The sequence below is a fragment of the Danio aesculapii genome, chromosome 10, assembly GCF_903798145.1.
Source record: "Danio aesculapii chromosome 10, fDanAes4.1, whole genome shotgun sequence".
NCBI classification, from domain to species: domain Eukaryota; kingdom Metazoa; phylum Chordata; class Actinopteri; order Cypriniformes; family Danionidae; genus Danio; species Danio aesculapii.
In genome coordinates, this window is record NC_079444.1 from 26530188 (window position 1) to 26551163 (window position 20976).

At 35.2% G+C, this 20976-nt stretch overlaps 1 protein-coding gene across 1 annotated transcript in view; it reads left to right on the forward strand.

The window, feature by feature from the left end:
- Nucleotides 1-20389, forward strand: part of fhl1b (four and a half LIM domains 1b) — a 22368-nt gene extending 1979 nt beyond the window's left edge. The window contains exons 2-6 of the mRNA XM_056466956.1: nucleotides 12943-13127; nucleotides 15108-15282; nucleotides 17464-17633; nucleotides 18070-18256; nucleotides 19648-20389. Coding sequence (XP_056322931.1) covers nucleotides 12972-13127; nucleotides 15108-15282; nucleotides 17464-17633; nucleotides 18070-18256; nucleotides 19648-19802 — 843 coding nt within the window. The 5' untranslated portion in view covers nucleotides 12943-12971 and the 3' untranslated portion in view covers nucleotides 19803-20389. The remainder of the gene's footprint in view (nucleotides 1-12942; nucleotides 13128-15107; nucleotides 15283-17463; nucleotides 17634-18069; nucleotides 18257-19647) is intronic.
- Nucleotides 20390-20976: the final 587 nt, after the last annotated feature.

Consider the following 20976-nt stretch of genomic DNA (forward strand, 5'->3'; position numbering starts at 1 on the left):
CCTGTGAGGGGTAGTGTTAGGGCTGGGGTTAGGTGAGCCCATTAAAAAGCATTGGATGCAGCTCAGATTGCACTGCACCGAGTCTGCAGCCAGACCCCTCTTGGAAATTCCGTGCTAGTTACAACAGTACATTATAATGTTTAATCCATATCCTCAACTGTGTGGAGCAATAGCTGTAGATTTAAGATAATAATGTCAGATTCTTGGCTAGAGCTATATTTTAGGTTCATAGGAGCTCTATCAGGAGTCACAGGAAAAAAAGAGCTAATATTGCCTGCATATTTAGTTATTTTTTACACTTCTTAAAGTATAAAATGATAGTAAAAAAATTCACATTGACCATCTGTAATTGTGTCTGTTGCTTAAGTTTTGCATCCATGTACTGGTTTGTGTTCTCCTGGTACTTTTAATACAGTGGGGACCTGTAAAACATTTGCAGTTCCTTAAATGTCAGATGAAGAGTGATTCACCTCCTCCCCATTTTGTCTTTGTTTTTAAGCCATATGTTGAAACATTTAGGTAAGAACTCAGGGGCATTTGTTCTGTTTTTTTGGAGTTTTTTTTTTTGTATTCCACTGCTAAAGTATGTGTATTTGATGATACACCACCTCATACAGTAGGTATCAGTGAGCTATACAATGAGCTGTCAAACTGTTGCTTTGGGTGTAAAGGGTGATTGTGATTTTACACCATAGGACATGTTTTAGAGTTGATGAGAAATAGTTTTTACTCATGTTTCAGAAGTAAAAAATTCCATTCATGTTCTCAATTGGGAAATAGATTTTTAACAGTAACTGTTAAACATTTAAAGACCAACTTGTTGTGAGTTCTAAGGTTGTTAATCCATTGCGTATATTTCCAATCATTTTAAATGAACATGTTACAGTATATATCACTTCGTCTTTGTTTTCTCGGTTTGTTTTGGGACAAGACTTTAAAAAAAATCCCTATGGATAAAATAAAATAACCAACAATGCTGAAAAAGTGAACAGGATCTAATGATCTCTACTGTTGTCAATATTGCCAACAGTGTCTGACCACATTTTAATGGCCTTGGTTCTCTAGAATTTTTACCAAAAGAATTTCCCAAAAGTCGTTGTTAATGGCACAATATGTAAGAGTTTTTGTTAAAATATCCAAAAACCGCAAGAACAATGTTATATAATTTGCTGACTTATGTACTTAAATTATTCCAAATATACAGACATCACACACCCATTTCCAGTTTGGTTTATTAAAAACAGAGAACAACCAAAGGCGCTTTAAGATGTTGTGCATTTTATTAGACTGCAGCATTATAACAGAACCCTAAAATGTATGTAGTATGATAAAACAGTGCAGCTCCTGTACTCTGTGATCAAGTCAACTGTGGCATAATAAAAGCTCCGCTGCTTTCTTTCCACATCGCACTCATCTCTCATCAGCAGTTGCTTCAGTGGTCTTGTTTCACTCGAGTCTCATAATGTGATTTAATGAAGACATGATTCCAAACTCAGTCACAGTGTTATCAAACTATGCCTTTGTTTATTGTGAATATGCACCTTCTAGTGGTGAATATGACATACTGTGCCTGTATGGAGTTAAATGCCAAGACCCCAAAACACAAAACTAGCCATGAGGAAAATCACAGCACTACAAACGTTGATCTGACAGTTTTCGGAAGAACTTCAGTTCCATCAGCGAAAGATATAAACAAATAAAAACCAATGGAAAAATCTAAATAATCACATTTAGTACAATACATGCATATACAAACTGTTAGCTATAGTTTGATAAAATTGCTTATTTCGATCCTTTGTGGAATCATGGGGAATGTAGATGACTTTCACCTTGAATTCCACTGTTAGACATGAAGATTTACTGAATAATCTGGAATGATTTGGGCTGTTGTCTTCAACAAACATTAACGACCTTACAGTTAATTATGACCTTACATAAAAATGATTTTTAAATATTAGATCTAAAATCTAATTGAATGTGATTTTTTTTCTTCCGGACTGTAGAATGCAGTGACTGAATGAAATATTCTGTAAAGCCATGCAATAAGTAGCCTTATCAGTGCCATGTCTCTTTAAAAAAGAAACATTATAAATACTTATGGCTTTGTAAAGGCATCAGAGTAATTACATAGTGGTTTAAAAGTGGCCCCAGCTTAACCCCAGTTGCCCAGAAAAGGAACGGTAGTCTTGTTTGAGTTCCTCTTGGCGAGAGTGTATTTAGTGCAGATGAAGAGGACTAAGGGTTACCGCCGCTGGCCAGCCGTCTCGCCTGTTCTGCTTACCGCCGATTCACAGGCTTCCTGTTTCCAAGCTTTCGCCACATTCTTCAGTAAGCTGATCATGCCAACACAACACTCTGCCAAGACCCCCCCTCACTTCCTCAGCTGAACGTATTCCATCACCTTTCATATGACCCACGTTGACTAACCAGGACCATTTGTGAATTAAAATCAATTTTTTTAAAAATGTCCAACATACACTACCTGTCCAAAGTTTTGAATGTTTTAAAAAAAGAAGCCTAGTCTGACAGTAAAAATTTTGAAATGCTATTACAGTTTAAATTGTATTTCAGCTTTCAATTTATGTGATTTAAAGCTGAAAACACATATTTAATGTAGTTTAAAATGTAAGCGATTCAAATATACTGTAGCATAAATACTCCAGTCTTCAGTGTCACATGATCCTTCAGAGTTCATTGTTTATTAATTTGCTGTTCTATTATGATCATCAGTAATTACTGGAACAGAATAACAGCATTTATTTTGAATGAAATATTTTTGTTTACATTTGAAATGTCTTGACATTTACTCTTGAACAATTTAATGTGTCCTTAATGAATAAAAAATTTAATTGTAGCCTTGAATTGTATACACTGTAAAAGTGACTACTTAAAAAAGTGAGTAAACCCATTATAACTTGGAACTGTTAAGATGACTAAATTTAATTTGTATAATTATCCACATAGTTCATTTACTTTAAGGCAATGGGATTACTAATTTTTAAAAGTAAAGTCAAGTTATAGCTTTAAAGTAACAGGTTTTCTCACTTTTTTGAGTTAAGTCAACTGATCACTTTAAAAGTAACAGGTTTACTCACCTTTTTGAATAAAGTCAACTAATCGCTTTAAAAGTAACAGCTTTACTCATCTTTTTGAGTTAAGTCAACTAATCCATTTAAAAGTAACAGGTTTACTCACTTTTTGAGTTAAGTCAACTAATCGTTTTAAAAGTAACAGGTTTTCTCACTTTTTTGAGTTAAGTCAACTAATCCATTTAAAGTAACAGGTTTACTCACTTTTTTGAGTTAAGCCAACTAATCGTTTTAAAAGTAACAGGTTTGCTCACTTTTTTGAGTTAAGCCAACTAATCCATTAAAAGTAACAGGTTTACTCACTTTTTGAGTTAAGCCAACTAATCGTTTTAAAAGTAACAGGTTACTCACCTTTTGAGTTAAGTCAACTGATCACTTTAAAAGTAACAGGTTTACTCACCTTTTTGAATAAAGTCAACTAATCGCTTTAAAAGCAACAGCTTTACTCATCTTTTGAGTTAAGTCAACTTATCCATTTAAAAGTAACAGGTTTACTCACTTTTTGAGTTAAGCCAACTAATCGTTTTAAAAGTAACAGGTTTACTCACCTTTTTGAGTTAAGTCAACTAATCCATTTAAAAGTAACAGGTTTACTCACTTTTTGAGTTAAGTCAACTAATCGTTTTAAAAGTAACAGGTTTACCTCACTTTTTCAGTTAAGCCAACTAATCGTTTTAAAAGTAACAGGTTTACTCACCTTTTTGAGTTAAGTCAACTAATCCATTTAAAAGTAACAGGTTTTCTCACTTTTTTGAGTTAAGTCAACTAATCGTTTTAAAAGTAAAAGGTTTACTCACTTTTTTGAGTTAAGTCAGCTAATCCGTTTAAAAGTAACAGGTTTACTCACTTTTTTGAGTTAAGTCAACTAATCCATTAAAAAGTAACAGGTTTACTCACTTTTTTGAGTTAAGCCAACTAATCGTTTTAAAAGTAACAGGTTTACTCACCTTTTGAGTTAAGTAAACTAATCCATTTAAAAGTAACAGGTTTACTCACTTTTTTAAGTAAAGTCAACTAATCGCTGTTAAAAGCAACAGCTTTACTCATCTTTTTGAGTTAAGCCAAATAATCCGCTTAAAAGCAACAGCTTTACTAATCTTTTTTTAGTTAAGTCAACTAATCGCTTTAAAAGTAACAGGTTTACTCACCTTTTAAAGTAAAGTCAACTAATCGCTATTAAAAGCAACAGCTTTACACACTTTTTAAAGTATATTCAACACACGCTTTAAAAGTAACAGGTTTACTCACCTTTTTTGAGTTGGCAACTAATCGCTTTGAAAGTAACAGGTTTACTCACCTTTTTTGAGTTGGCAACTAATCGCTTTAAAAGTAACAGGTTTACTCACCTTTTTTGAGTTGGCAACTAATCGCTTTAAAAGTAACAGGTTTACTCACCTTTTTGAGTTGGCAACTAATCGCTTTAAAAGTAACAGGTTTACAAACTTTTTAAAGTAAAGTCAACTAATCGCTTTAAAAGCAACAGGTTAACTCCTTTTTTTAAAGTAAAGTCAACTAATCGCTTTAAAGGGCAAGTGAAGCACTCAGTCAAGTTTACCTTATTTTGTACATTGGATTCCACTTTGATGAAAGTATGTTAAACAAACTCGATTAATGTAACCATTTAGCAGAAAAACGGCGTGTTTTACTATAGATTTAAACCTAGGGCGCAGCCATCTTGGAATGTCGCTGTGTCTGTTGTCACAGGGTTGGTTGAGTTCCCTTCGCTGAACAGAAACAATGGAAGTAAAGGAGTCTGTGATGCAGCTCTGTGATGTTTGTCCACAACTTCATGCATTGGTTTAAATTAGGCTGTCCAGTCTCTGTTTAGTCAGTTACAATCATGGTGGAAACCGAGACAGGCACTCAGGCAGCATAATACAGAGAGTGAATCAAAGTGCATCAAATGATCGGCAATTAAAATGGGAAAAAAAGAAAATAGAATAATTATATATACTTTTAAATTAGACACACATCAGATGCTTGTATTTGCTGCAGCTCCACGTCCACAACTTCATGCATTGGGTTAAATTAGGCTTTACAGTCTCCTTTACTTTCTTAGTAAAACACGCCGTTTTCCGCTAAATGGTACATTAATCAAGTTTGTTTAATATATTTTCATTAAAGTGGAATCCAAAGTACAAAATAAGGTAAACTTGACTGAGTGCTTCATTTCCCCTTTAAAAGCAAAGGGTTTACTCACTTATTAAGTAAAGTCAACTAATCCTTTAAAAGTGACACGTTTACTCACTTTTAAGTAAAGTCAACTAATCACTTGTATCACAAGTTCCCACAAAAATATTTAGCTGTTATACTGGTAGTGTATGCAGTATTTGCGATCAACCATATGCAAAAATGCCTCAAGCATGTGGTTTTTGAAGCAATGTTTTGAGCTAACCAGCATGTGATGTCATCGCCCAAACTCTAATTTGGTCGCCTTCATCCTCTCCACCGCACCATTTTATGAGCCTGTGAAGAAAAATAACTTGTTAAATGCATGCAAAAATGGAGGGAAAACATGCTCAGTATCAGCATATTACTTTTCTCTTCTGCTGAAGTCTTGCAGGCTCTCAAGTTCCCTCATATCGCATCAGCCAATGGTTCGCGAGCAGCATGACTGTTCCAGTTCTTCCTCTGGTTTGCTTTGGCCCGACTGTGTTCCAGATGCTGGTGCATGAGGTCATCCCGAAACCAGATTCCAGTCTCAACAGTCTGCCATCTCCCTGGAGAGCACATTAAATATTTGCTAGAACAGGGGTCTGTCAGTTCGCCATTACATCAGCGTCTTGTAAAAGTGGGCCCCTATTTAGGCTTATCTGCGACCCGTTTAGTGGGTTCACTTATTTGCTCTTTATTTGGATTAAATGAGGCGATTTGCTGATAATTACAACACCCAATGAATGGATGTGTGTGTAGCTGTTACCATATGTTCTGTGATATGACTGTTTCGAATCTTGGTGTGGGGTTTTGTGAAAGTATTTCTCAGAAGGTAACACGTTATAATACACTTTACTACACACTTTGAATTAGTTATTAGCATTAGTAAATAGTTAATTCATTATCGGTTGAGCATTAACTCTACACAATAGACGTTAGTAAGCATTTATAAATACAGCTACACATGTCTGTAAGTCTTGACTTATAGACACAAAGATAATGTGCTTAAGATTGTGTTTCATACTGTAGTTAATAATTTATTTTTCATTATTTAAGCATTGCATTATTATTTACAAACCATTTATTTAAGAACATTTGGTGCTATTTTATGATCATTCAGCATGTGTAAGTAAACGATTAATAAACTGTTACACATATCTTATTATTCAGAGCATATACCAATAGTTAATTTGTATGTTAATAAATGCTTTATTAATTTAATTTCCTCCAGTTTTGTGACCTAATCTAAAGTGAGGACTATTTATGCTTTATAAATCCCTTATAAATGTCAATTAAAGGCTCAGTTATATTCTAAACAGGAAAAAATAAGTGACTTTATTCATTTCTATTTGATGCACAAATGAAACTGTATCAATTGAAAAATAAATCTTTGCAATCGTAGGTAAAATAAAGTTACTGTACAGTTCAAAACATCGCTAAATAACTTTGAATGTATCAGAATATATTGTTAATTATTATATTGTTGTTGTTGTTTTATTCAATTGTATTTATTTCTAATTGTATTTTGACACTCCTGTGTTTCGGCAATGTTTAAAGTTTAAAGGTTTTTTTTTTTATAAGATTGCAAACATTTATTGTTAGTGTGATACTAAGGCCTTTAATTGTCATTTATAAGGGATTTACAAAGCATAAATAGTCCTCACTTAGATTAGGTCACAAAACGGGATAAAGTTGAGTTAATAAGGCTTTATTACCATGCATAGTAACCATTACTATATGCCTGAATAATAAGATATAAATGTTGATTTGAATAGTTTATTAATCATTTACTAACTCATTCTGAATGATTCTAAACTCTAATACAAATGGGTTTGTAACTAATGCAATACTGAATGTAGTATTGAACAATTAATAAGTACTAAAGTATAAAAATGCATCATTAAGCACGCTATAAATGTATAAATAAGTCAAGAATACAGCATGTGTACTGTAGCTGTTTTTATAAATTGCGTACTAACGTCTATTAATGTAGAGTTATGCTTAACAGATAATGAAGTTACTTTTTGACAATGCTTAATAGATGATCCATAGTGTGTAGTTATTATAAGTGTTACCAAATTGGTAATTAAAAAATAATGAAGAACATTTTTAAAAATTGTTAATACAAAGTTTCACCTTTTTCTTAAATGTCTCACAGAAAATAAAAAAGATGGAAACAGAAAAATAAAGAAACACCAGGAATAATAATATAATAATAATAAAAATAATTGATTTAAAAAAACAACAACTTTAAAATAAAAAAATGATGATTATGTTGATAATCTCCCTTAGAACAAAACTCTTTACGCAAAAATGAAACATTTATGATTAATAATATTGATAATGTGTCACTTTTCCTTTTTTAGAAAAAATAAAATCATTCTTTATTTTATAATAAATTATTATAAGTAATATCTCAGTTTAATACACATTATAAATTATTAGAAATGAAAGAATAAAAAATCTTAAAAACAGAATAATGCAAATATGCATAAAATAATGCCTTAATAATATCCAAATAATCCCCTTAATATCAAAAGAAAAATAAAGAGAAAGGTGTCTTAATCATAAATCTTTTCAGAAAAGCAAAATGTTCCTCTTTAAAGGTTTTGTGAATCCAGCTCCTTTTCATGTGTTCTTTTCTTTTCAGAAATTCCTGCCCTTATTTTACTGTCCCATAAAATTGCCATAAATCCATTCAAAAAGTATGAGCTGGTGATCTTTGAGCTTTAACATTAAAACGGAGCTAAAATGTGATCCCTGAATGTCTATCTGGTCTGTTCATTAAAGTTACCGATCAGGAAACACAGAACTGAAAAAAAAGCACCAGGAACAGCACATTGCAGAAACCTTCTGGAAAAACAAGATCACTTTTGCCAAGTCCTGCAACAGTATCCAGCATATTAAACCTCATTACTGTTCACATTCTTCTCTTGTGTCTATTAAAACAATAAAAACAATACTTCTGTCTAAAACAGACTGGTGGTTTGGTTTTAGATTTGTCCACTGGGTCAGTAACAAACCATTCACTACAACAAATAGGGCTGTAGAAACAAAATGGAGGTGGAGATTATTTTTTGTTTTGGCAGTGATGTCTTAAAACTTGCGGATAACTTATTTATGGACTGCACAGGCCAACATTTCATTTAAAACTTCGGGATCTACCAGTTCCCTTCCCATAAAGGATGTTAGCTAAGAGTTCACATTTGCAAAAGAGACAGGAAAATAATGTATTATATTTATCCTCAGCCTTTGGGACTTAATGTAAATCAGTCAAATATCTCATACCGAAGCCTTTAGTTAGTTGACAGAAAAGGCACCTGGAAGCTGTTTGGATCTGGTGCTTGCTAAATAATTAACCAGACATGTAGGCAAGACTCAATGCAAAGTGTTTCAAGAAGCTTCCCTCTTTAAACATCGTCAAAGAACTGTTAACATTCCTCATCTTGCTGCATGCATACCAGACATACTTCTGCACGCATATAGAAAAGAAAAACAACACGATTAAATGTGTGCCCACATGCTAGTAAACATGCATATATTTGCTTAAAGCATTTGCACAAAATTTTATAGCAGGAATGGTTCATTTATTCTCAAGCCATTTAAGATGTACTGTATGTGATTTTTTTCCTCTTCAGAACAGTGCATGGGACATGAAATTTTACAATGTTTATTTTGCTACTGCACATTGTTATTCTTTAGGTGAACAATAAAGTTATTCCACTAAAAAAAATAGTTTTGATAATCTTTGATCAAAGTCTGACCATTTGCTTCTGTGTTTAGAGTGGCGGTTTCTTCTCTGTTGACATCAGTTTAACGACTTCAGACATAATATTCTGAGCTATGCCCCTCTTACTGTTAGTTTGATACAAGGGAGTAATATGCAAAAATAAAGCCCCGCCCCCTACTCCGTATTCCTGTTTCAGTCAGAATTACATCAGTTTAATAATTAAAAGTCTCAGCAACTTTCGGTTAAAGATTTTTAACTGAAATTTCTTCTTTGATGATTCATAAAATGCTAGTCAAAACAACCAGCCCAATCTCATGAGGAAATGTAATTATTTCATGTATAGAGCTTGGAATCTATGTCATGGTGAGTTGCGTTCGGCCATGGTTTGTGGACAAATGCAGGAGCGCACAATGTAAACCAATAGAAAAAATACCTCTCACAAACACTCTGAATGAATTTACTAACGTGTATAAAAAATGCTTTCATGTGTCTGAGAAGCTGATAACATGCACTTCATAACATTCTGTCTTCAACGGTGAAGTGTATCTCCTGAAGCCTGAGCACAGACCAAAGCAGTAGTACGAGCATTATAAGTTTATTGCTGATGATTGCAACCCAGGCTCATTCTAAAAACGTACCTCTAATACATTTCTGGAGACCGCGAAATACGTCCTAAAGGTTCGTTTTTTGCAGTTTTTGCGAATCCCGAGAGGCTGCTGTGTAAGTTTTTTGGGATCTTAAATTTCTCTAGCGAGTGCCATTCCCACCTGCTGTTCGTGCGTAAATCCACCAGAGGGCCGCTGTTGACTGGCTGGTTGAATGACTGACTGACTTACCGACCAATCAACTGACCCACCTTCCTCCTTCCCTACACCCAACCAATTTTATTGATTGTCCCGCCCAACCACCTTCCCTAAACCCAGCCAACAATTTTCAAAAGCAATCCAGAAAAAGAAAAGCCCTCGTCTAAATTTTTACCACGTTTTGAGATTTTAACCACATTTTCACCGTTATTTACCTGTTCATTTTATTTTTTGGATTCTGTTTTTGTCTTATGCCAATTCAGACTGCATGATTTCAAAGTAGTTGTGTCACAGATGTTTTCACACTGCATGACTATCTGGGCTAGCATTTTGTCGCTGCTTTGTTTACACTGCAAGATAGATCGGCGACAGGGGCTTTCACATTGCATGACTTTACAATAGGAAGAATTGCCGAAAACTTCATCCAAACTACGTCTCACAGCAAAAAACACATAGTCTATCTTTTGTTATTAACTACATAACGAGAAAGAAGCCTTTAATGGGGTAGAAAATGTACATATTTGCACACCTGGGTTTAAAGGGGATTAGCAATTTCTCCTCAACTTTCTGTATGACACGTCAAACAGACACGGGTGCTCCTGTCAAACCCCCACTAGTTTTTCCTCCATTTCTTGGGTCCAAATAAACAGAAAATGAGAGCTTTAACTTCTTCCTCAACCTCCCGCTGGGCCTGCAGGTACACACACACAAGTGAATGCTGCTTTCTCATTGGCTGTAGGTGATCACCGATGTTATTGTCAGCCAAATCTCATTTCACACCTCATGATTTGAATCGCAGACAGCTCCAGATATTTAGCACGCCAAATATCTCACAGGCATCGGCGACGCATTGGCGATTCTCTCAGATCGCATCTTTGATAGTTCATACTGTGTGATTGTCACTCACGTGCACGAGCACCGATTTGCTGTGATTTCAGGCAATTTGTCGGCGATTTCTCAAAAACCTTTCTGCGAGCCAAAATTAGGGCTAAAATCATGCAGTCTGAACTCAGCATTACCTGCTTTCTGGAACCATTCTTCACTGGACTCGAACCCCTTCAGTCAACTTCTCTCTGTGTCTCATGTCCGCCGATGTACATGGCGAGCTAACTGGAAAATTTTTAAAATTCAGCCGTACGAACGTTTTCAGAATGAGCCTATGTTGGATGATTGTATATATGATACAATAAATCAATAGAGATCAATGGGAATCAGGCTTCTTTGTCCTAAACACCCAGAATACATGGGTGCATCCATGTCATAACACATCGCTGTTTTCTATTGTGAGAAAAGTGACTAAAAGGAAAAGGTTCATACAAAATCATGTGATTTTATTCAATATAATATTTTTAAAAGGAAGCAAACCCCCAAACTCCACCCCATCTCTAAACCCAATCATTGGTGAAGAACAGCTCAAACTAACCCAAAGTCCCTTTAAGGCTAGTCATTTTACTCAGTGGCCATATTTAAAATGCCTGTCTGGCAGTTTGCTCAGGCATTCTGTCTGAATGAGGAAACATCAAATTCTCCAAAACTGTTTGCCAAGCTGATGATTACGTTACATATTTGGAATCACCAATAAATTTAAACAACTGTCATTTTTGCATCAAACAAAATTGACAATTTTTCAGGCTTCCAGAGCTAATGTGTATGCACACTCGAAGGAAACAAGATCACAACACCAACCTCTTTTAAACTTTAAAACCTCTTCTGAAGTAATTCACAACTTGGTCTTGATGGCGAATCTCCTTCAGAAATGACAGTGACTCTTTGTTTATAAGTTTGGGGGCGTTTGTTAGTTGCTGCTTTCTGTAAGTTCGTTACTACGATTACAAAACCAAAAAACGTTTGTTTAGTTGTGTAGTTGGTTAATTTAAAAAGTACAGATTTCAAGCTTTATGTGGGTATTTTTCTTATGTCTGTAAAGCAAGTATTCGCTGAGATTCCAGTGCATTTGTTGACCACATAAACTGTCGTAAAAACACACACGTCTGGTCCGAGCTTTTCCCCCAGAGGAACATCAGTCTATAGTGATCAATGATTAGCTCCTGTACTAGTAGGCGTGGCTTCATTTACCATATTGACCGATACACTTTTCCCCATTCAAACCTATACAAGTGCCACGTCTTGAGTATACTGTAGTCGTTGACTAAACTGTAAATCACATGTAGCCTTCAAATTCATATGAATTAGCCACTGAACCAAAAAGTTATGAATTTCTGTGAGATTGTTAAAAAAAAAAATTCAAGGGAAATCAAACTAATGCTAGTGGCTTCTGACATGTCGCAGATAATAATTTTATTTTGCCTGTAGGCTTCGTTTACTTTTTTACTCTCAAAGTGCCTGCCGTTAACCGGCATTGTCAGTTTCGACTACAAAAAATCCTTTTTTAATGTGCAGCTGCACAAAAATAATTAGGCTAATCTTGAATAGCCTCTGAATTAACAAGCAAGTTTTGATTATGGGGTGAACTTTAGCAATGTCTTTAACATTTCATTCCCAGGAAATGTTTGCTAGCACGTCCACATTGTTAAGAACTAGGCCTACATGGGAAAGCTCTCAATGAGGGTTTATTTTGGCGAGTAAAACAATATTAAACTCAATAAGGCATATTAGCAATACGATCCAGTATGTTTATAATCCAATATATCTCGAAACAAATTCAATTTTTATTGTATTTCCTGTACTAGTGCAAGACATAATTTGATTTCAAGCATGAATGCGTGCGGTGAATGTGCTGTTTAATTATTACCGAATAGATTTATCATCTTGTTGAAGAAAGGATCAGTCTTGCTTTCATCTCGTCTGTCTGCCAGTCTGCTTTACAGCTGAACTGAACGCGTTATCAGATTGAGATAAGACCGAAGCACAATAAAAAACATGTGCTGTGTGCTGTTGCCTATGGTTACATAACAACTTAAAGTAATTTAGCTCCTCCGCCTAAGGGAAAACGGAACAAACACTCTCTTATCAATAAATTAGCTCACACAGTTTCCTGAGGAAACTCTGAGTGCTGCTGTGAACTTACACATAAGGGGCTGTGAGACAAACACTCTTTTTTTGCTGTGATGATCTGTTTCTCTTTCTACATTCATACGTCATGGTGTGTTTTTATGACCCAATTTTATGGGCGAGATGAGGTAATCGCTGTTATTATTTCTCACAGCTTTTCGCGGGTTTATTGGGTGACTGACTATGGCAAGCCGGTCCAACTGTTTTTACTGTCGTGAGGACCTCAGTGGAAAGAAGTTTGTGAGGAAAGACGAGAAACAAGTCTGTGTGCGATGCTTCGACAAGTTCTGCGCAAACACCTGCACTGAGTGTCGACGCACAATCAGCACTGACTCCAAGGTTTATTTTATGCCTTTGACATTAAGCTGTTTAAAAAAACACATATTAATATCTACTTTAATTATACTAGTGCTTATTGTTTTAGATATTTAGCATGTTTTCCATTAAGGACTATGAATTTGCTTAGTGCTTATTATTTACACATTAGTCGACCTACTTGTTAAACACTACACTATTAAAACCTACTTATTATGGTGGCTTGAGAAAGCCAACATACTGTTATACTACATAAACTTCTTCTTCTTCTTCTTCTTCTTCTTCTTCTTCTTCTTCTTAGACTATTTTAAGAACGCATCTCCTCCTAGACGGTTCATACTTCAAACACCAAACTAACTCCAAACCTCCAAACTATGCTGAATTAAGTTGCTATATCTTTTCCAACTGATTCGACCTACGGTTTTCCGAAAACTGACCCGTAAAACTTGGAAAAGTCCTACTAACTTAACATTGCACCAAACTTTTTGACCTCATAACTTTGCGCTAGACCGTCCTAGACTTAAAGTTGGGCTCATTTAACTCAGACTACCAATCTGCCAATCACTGATGACCTTTCAACTTACTAGCCACACCCTAGCAACCACTTACGGCACCTTAGCAACTGTCCTATAGACTTTCATTGTAAAAAAAACTGCCATTGACATTGGACATACTAACAACTCATACTAACAATATACCAATCCATACTAGAAACATGCTAGCAACATGCTAATTCATGCTAAAATCATGCTAAGAATATGCTAGTTCAAACAAAAACATGCTAGCAACATGCTAATTTATGTTAGCAATTGCATAGTAACCACCTACAACATTCTTAGCAACCACCTAGCAACACCTAAGCAACTGCCTAGCAACCACTCAGAACACCTTAGCAACCACCTAGCAAAAAACAATCCAATCCATACCAGAAACATGCTAACATATATGTACTTTTCTATCAATGCCAACTGTTTCAAACTTCTTAAAAACTACTTCAAACTTTCAGACTCTGCTTTCTCAAGCCCCCATAAAGTTTGTCTACGAACTTTACTTTTCTAGTTCTCCTTATTACCTGATTATTTGTTACTGGTACCATTAAATAAATCAAATGCATTAGATACTTATTCTTAACAGTCTTAAGTGGCTATTCTGTTTTTTACTGGTTTTTGGAGAGATCTGTCATACAGATAGGCCTACCTATTTTTTATGTTCTAGTAGGCTAAATACATTATCCACAAGACTAGTAGCCTACCTAAAATCTAAATATTTAGTTAATTTAGTTATTTCAACTCCAAAAATGGGTAAAATATGGATAAAACCAACTGCTGGGGTAAAAAATTGAAGTGAATTTAATAACTCATCTTTAACACAATGGTTTGGTTTGTCCGTATTTTACCAAAGTTGCATTGAATTTGTTCTATTATACCAGTACTTCATCATTAGATGCTAGTTCAAAAAAGATACAAGTAGTTAAAGAATAACCAGTAGTACTTTATATAACCAGTAGTACTTTATATACACATATAGCCAATGATTAAGTCCTAGAAATTTAACAGAATATCAATAATAATAAAAACACTAACACACGTATTGTACTGTTTGTAGATTAAATGGTAAAACAGCTTGCCATAATTGTTATTAGTCTCCTATTGCTCTTCAGTGTCAAAGTAAGATAATGACATTTATAAGCTACTAGTGTGATAGTTTTGGAGCTTTTGAAGTCAATATAACAGTAAAAATATGCACAAATGTGTTGTGTTTTTCCTTTTTTGTATAATAATTCAAAAGGAGTCAACTAAAAATAAATATATTAACTGTCATTCAACATTATGAGGTTGTTCAGATGATTTAACATTTTGGCTGCATTTATGGAACTAAAGCTTTTAAAATGTAGTTTATTTTTGAGATGGCATTACTACAGTCTTTAGTGACATTCTGCTTATTTGCTGCTCAATAGCAATTATTATAATATATGTACATTTCTCTTGGTTCTTACCTGTCTAGGAGCTTCACCATAAGGGCAAATACTGGCACTCTGATTGTTTCCGATGTGCCAAGTGCTATAAGAATCTGGCCAAGGAGTCTTTCACCTCCAAAGATGACAGGATCCTGTGTGGGACGTGTAGCTCACGTGAGGACGCTCCTCGCTGCCACGGCTGCTACAAGCCCATACTGCCAGGTGAGGGGACAGATATATATTATTTTGGAAATCGTAATTATTGTAAATATGATCATTTTTAATTGTACAACTTAAGTGAGATTTCAACAATCTTAACAATAAGGACATTTTAAAAGTGTAATTTTTAGACTTGTTCTAGAATTGTCTATAAAATGATGTCATGTAGAAATTACTACAATTATTACTGAGTAAAGTAATAATTGATTAAGCAGTTAGTTTACTCAGCCTCAGGCCATTAAAAGCATGTAAGTTAAGACTTTCTTTAAGACCTTTAGCTGAAACAGTCATATTTGGTGACTCATAAAGTTGTGGGCTTTAAAGTCTGCATGAACCGGAAGCTGAAACTGGTTTTTTTTTTTTTTTTCGTATTGTGATGCAGGTCCTAGAGAAACAGAATATTAAATGAGAAAACATTTTTTTCTGCTGCAAGCTGATTGGATGTAGTAAAGTAGGCATTTCATTCAGAGAGAGTGGGGAATTGGAAGTGCATTTTCAGATTTTAATTGTAGACTACAAGAGCAAACTTTTTTTTTTCTTAATGACATACACAGATGAATTATTCACCATAAAACTGGCAATGTGAGCTGACAAAGTCATATGGCTAGTTTTAATTTCATTTGTACTTTAAGAGACTAAATAAGTATATATAGGTAACAAAAACAATTAATACCCAGGGCTGAGGACCATGTGCTGAGGCTGTGGATTAAGGTTAAGCAATGGTGGAAGGGGTACTGAAAAATCATACTTAAGTAAAAGTACCATTACTTCCTTAAAAATGTAGTGCAAGAAGAGTAAGCATATCTTTTGTAAATATTTCTCAAAGTATGAGTAAAAAGTAGACCAAAAAAAGTACTCAAGAGTAGTGAGTATTGCGCTGTAAAAAGCTGATGATTTACATGTAATTTGTGGATGTGTGTAAACGTAACATTCTGGAGTGCATTTAGTTATTGCCCAGCAGGCACACAATGTCATAAGACGTTAATATTAGGTTAGATTTAGGTTGTGATGTCAGGTGACCAAAATTAAATGTCTAGCCAGCATCTGACAATGTTATTTTGATGTCCAATAACAACGTCAAATGACTTTGATTTGGTTGATTTTAGGTTGTGTTGGAAAATTGAGCAAACATCTTTAACCAACGTCATATTGACATCAAATAATGATATTTGTCAGGTTTAGCAACTAAAATTCAACGTCTGTTGGATGTCATAGTGGTAACATCCACACAACGTCAAGCTGTTGGCAATAACTAAATGCACTACATCATTAGACGTTGATATTTCATTAATTTTGAGTTAGACGTTGGACATTGACGTCGGCCTGATGTTGAGTTCTGACGTAAACCTGCTTTTCATTTCCAAACAAAATGCAACGTCCCCACGACGTTGGGGTACAGCGTCAATCTCACGTCATGTTGACGTCTTGTGCCTGCTGGGTGTTTAAGGCCATTTTGGTCATCATACAGTAAACATCTGTCATCTTCTCATCAGTGGCATGCATCTAAACAGTCTCTGGGTCAATGCGTGTAAAGATTTTGGACATCTTCTTGGACACTTTTAATGCTTCCAAACAGTTTGCTGCAATTATAAAGCGCCTTCAGGTAGTTCATTATGATGCGATTTACCTTCTGTGTGCGATCTGATTGGACAGGAATCACAGGACTGAGTTTTCTAATCCCCATAGACAAGAAAAAATAATGTGGTGACTGCAGGTTGAAGTAAAATAGTGGAGTAAAAGTAACGATACAGCACTAAAAATGTACTCAAGGGAAAGTAAAAGTACACCTTTTACTACTTAGTAAATTACAATTCCTGAGAAAAACTCAATTACAGTAGTTTGAGTATTTGCAATTTGTTACTTTACACCACTGAGGTTAATATTGTAAATAATGTTCAGTTTCTTGCCCAGACTTATTATTTCATTTAATAAGACCTGAATGGATCATAAGGAGTCACAGGTATTAAGTTCACTTTGCTTGTTTATGTTTTTTTGACTCTCAAAGTTGAATTGACTTCCTTTTTATGAATCACCAAAGAACACCGTTTCAGCTGAAAATCACCTTTAATGTTCTCCTGAGATTAAAAACACTACACTTTGGATGGCCTGAGTAAATTAACAGCAAGTTTTCATGCCATGTGTATTTTTACTGCCTTCTCTTTTACTTTCTCCTGTATTTGATAGGCACTGAGAATGTGGAATACAAAGGCAACTCGTGGCACGATGAGTGTTTCAAATGCTATCAGTGTCAAAAGCCAATCGGCAACAAGAGTTTCATAACAAAAAACAACAATGTCTACTGCAGCCCTTGCCATGAGAAGAAATTTGCCAAACAGTGCGCTTGCTGTAAGAAGGTAAAAGAAAATTCTGTAACACTTTAGCTTAAGTCACGATTTACAGTATTAACAAACCATTAACTAACGCTACTAGCTTAATCAATTACTAATTAGCTGTTTATTAATAGTAAGTTAGGCAGAAGTTGAGTTTAGGTTTTGGGTAGGATAAGGGATGCAGAGTAAGATCATACTTTATAAGTATTTATGAACAGTTAATAATAGGCAGGTAATAAGCCAGTAGTTAATAGCATGAATTGTGACCTAAACTAAAGTGTTACCAAATTCTGTTAATCTATTTTATAAGTTTTTATTATTGTAATTAATAATTGCTTTTACAGTTCCAGTTTGCAAATACACATTTTTATATATAAAAATATAAAGATTTATAAGAATAATGACTTTCACAAGTTGCCTTAGCCTATTGTTTCCGCATGTTTTGGCCTTGTTCCTCCAGCCCATTACCACAGGAGGTGTGAATTACCAGGACCAGCCGTGGCATTCAGAGTGCTTTGTGTGCTCCTCCTGCCGAAAGCCTCTGGCGGGCACCCGCTTCACCTCCCACGAGGAGAAAATCTACTGTGTGGACTGCTATAAAAGCACTGTGGCCAAAAAATGCAGTGGTTGCCAGAACCCCATTACAGGTTTGAATGCACATATATTTTAGAAGTCATTGCGCTTGTTGACACACAGACATGGTCAAACTGTGCTTAAAATAATTAGATCTCAAGACTTTTGGCCCTCATATACATACATAGGGTGAGTGTAGTGCACATTTGTCATCAGTACCTTACAGATTTTTCAGACTTTGTATGATGTACAAGCAGCTTGCATATGTGCTTTGAATTGTTTTTGCAAACCCAGGCCCATTTTGATTACGTACCCCTATATACATTTCTGGAGAGAGCAAAATACATCTGGACGCTTTTTCAGAAATTCCTTTCATGAGTGCCATTCATTGGCGACACAGTGGTGCAGTAGGTAGTGCTGTCGCCTCAAAGCAAGAAGGTCGCTGGTTCGAGCTTCGGCTGGGTCAGTTGGCAATTCTGTGTGGAGTTTGCATGTTCTCCCTGCGTTCGTGTGGGTTTCCTCCGGGTTCTCCGGTTTCCCCCACAGTCCAAAGACATGCCGTACAGGTGAATTGGAAAGGTTAAATTGTTCGTAGTGTATGAGTGTGAGTGAGTGTGTATGGATGTTTCCCAGAGATAGGTTGCGGCTGGAAGGGCATCAGCTTCGTAAAACATGTGCTGGATAAGTTGGCGGTTCATTCCACAGTGGCGACCCCGGATTAATAAAGGGACTAAGCTGAAAAGAAAATATTTGAATGAATGCCATTCGTGCCTGCTGTTCTCACATAAATCCACCAGAGGCCCCTATCGACTGACTGTCTACTGACTGAATGACTGACTCACTGAGAAATCGGCTGACCCACCCACCATCTTCCCTAAAAAGCAATCCTGAAAAAAAGCCCCCTGATTTTTACTACGTTTTCAGATTTTACCACATTCTCAATCTCAATTTGAAAATCATTTTTAAAAATGTCAAAATCAAATTGTTTGGTTGTTTTCTTGATAGTTATACTCATTTATTTAACCATAAAGGGACATTTCACACAAAGATGAAAATTCAGTCAAGATTTACTCACCCTCTGCTTATCCCCACCTTATTTGTGTTTATGAATAACACTAGAGAAGATATTTTGAGGAATTTTGAAAACCGATAATCATTGTAGTTTTTTTACTATGGATTTCAGTATCTACTAGTTTCCAACATTCTTCAAAATATCGTCTTTTGTGTTCAACAAAAAAAAAAACACTTGAAGTTAGTTTTGGGTGGCCTATATATCTTTAAAAGATGTCAACTAAGTTTAATTTAAACATACAGTTACACATTAAAAAAACATTCCACGGCCAAAAAACGCTCCACTGCACACCACTGACCAACACACTTGCACTGACGTGTGTTATTCTCATTGAATATTATATATTTGGTTTGAACTGAAGTTACAATTAAATCTCTTTTTGTCATCCCGCAGGATTTGGCAAGGCTACGAACGTAGTGAACTACGAGGGTGGCTCTTGGCATGATTACTGCTTCAACTGTAAGAAATGCTCCCTCAACCTGGCCGACAAGCGCTTTGTAGCTCACAGTGGACACATTTACTGCTCCGACTGCTCCAAGAAACTCTAAACACTCATTACTTTAGAAAAATATCAGCCTTCATTTCAATTTATACAAAAATCCCACATAAATATGTTGAAGTATTGACAAAGGCTTCTGTTGTGTTGATTCTGGCTGCTTTTCGAGGGAAGTTTGATGTTTCCTGTGAGGAATGTTTCGTTTACCTTGAGGCTTTGATAGGAAAACTTATCCTCTCTTTTTCCAATGACCCATTTATCTCAGGAAAGATAGTAAGACAGGAGGAAAGACGGATAGGAAGAGAAGTGTATTTTATGAAAGTGAAGCCTGTTTTTGAGATGTATCGATGTTTCATTTCACATTTCATGATGCCAAATAAAGCTTTGTGCTGGTAACTTTTAGCCTATAATCATGACCAATGGATATTTCAGTGATTCAGCAGATCGCTTCCTTCCTCAAAGTATAAAAAAGGCATTTTATGTCATTTTCAAGTTAAAATACCATACTGGAAAATTAAAATATGTAGGTTTTTGTCTGTATCCTTACTTACACATTATCGTTAATGTAATTAACAGGAATAATCCATTTTCATCTCTTTGTATGAGCTGAAAAATAAAGTTAAGTTTCTGAGAAAGCTGCTTGTTTGTATTTGTCTTTTTTGTGCAACAGCGACATCTAGTGGCACAATTAACACAATCAGTTGTAATGTTTGACAATTTCAGAACGTAAACGTCATTTAAGACATCAGAAATTGCTTTTAAATTGCTGTCTGTGTTGCTATTTTAACTTTGCTTTTGTATTTTAAAACATAGTATACAAAAAATGTCGTATACTGCTGTGTTTTTAATGAAAACACAATATGCTAACTTTAGCTGTCCACGGTATCGTTTTTTGACAATTAAATAAAGTAAGCAGGGTTGGTTAGCAGTCACAGAAGGAGTGCGGGAAAACAAAGTGTGAGGTAAGATAAAAAGCGAAACATTTGATGTATTAACAACAATTTACGATAGAAAAACGACCTATATTGATTTCACTTAGTGCAAGCTACATAGCTTTTTTTCTAGTTTCACAATTTGTAAGAGAAATAATGTGATTCAGCATTTGTCTGATATGTATCGAAACACGAAACGTATGATTTTGACATTGACCATAGACTAAAAATGTTGTATTTGTTTTAATAATTAGAGTTAGATGTAGCTACAGGGCTCAGCATATATTCATACAC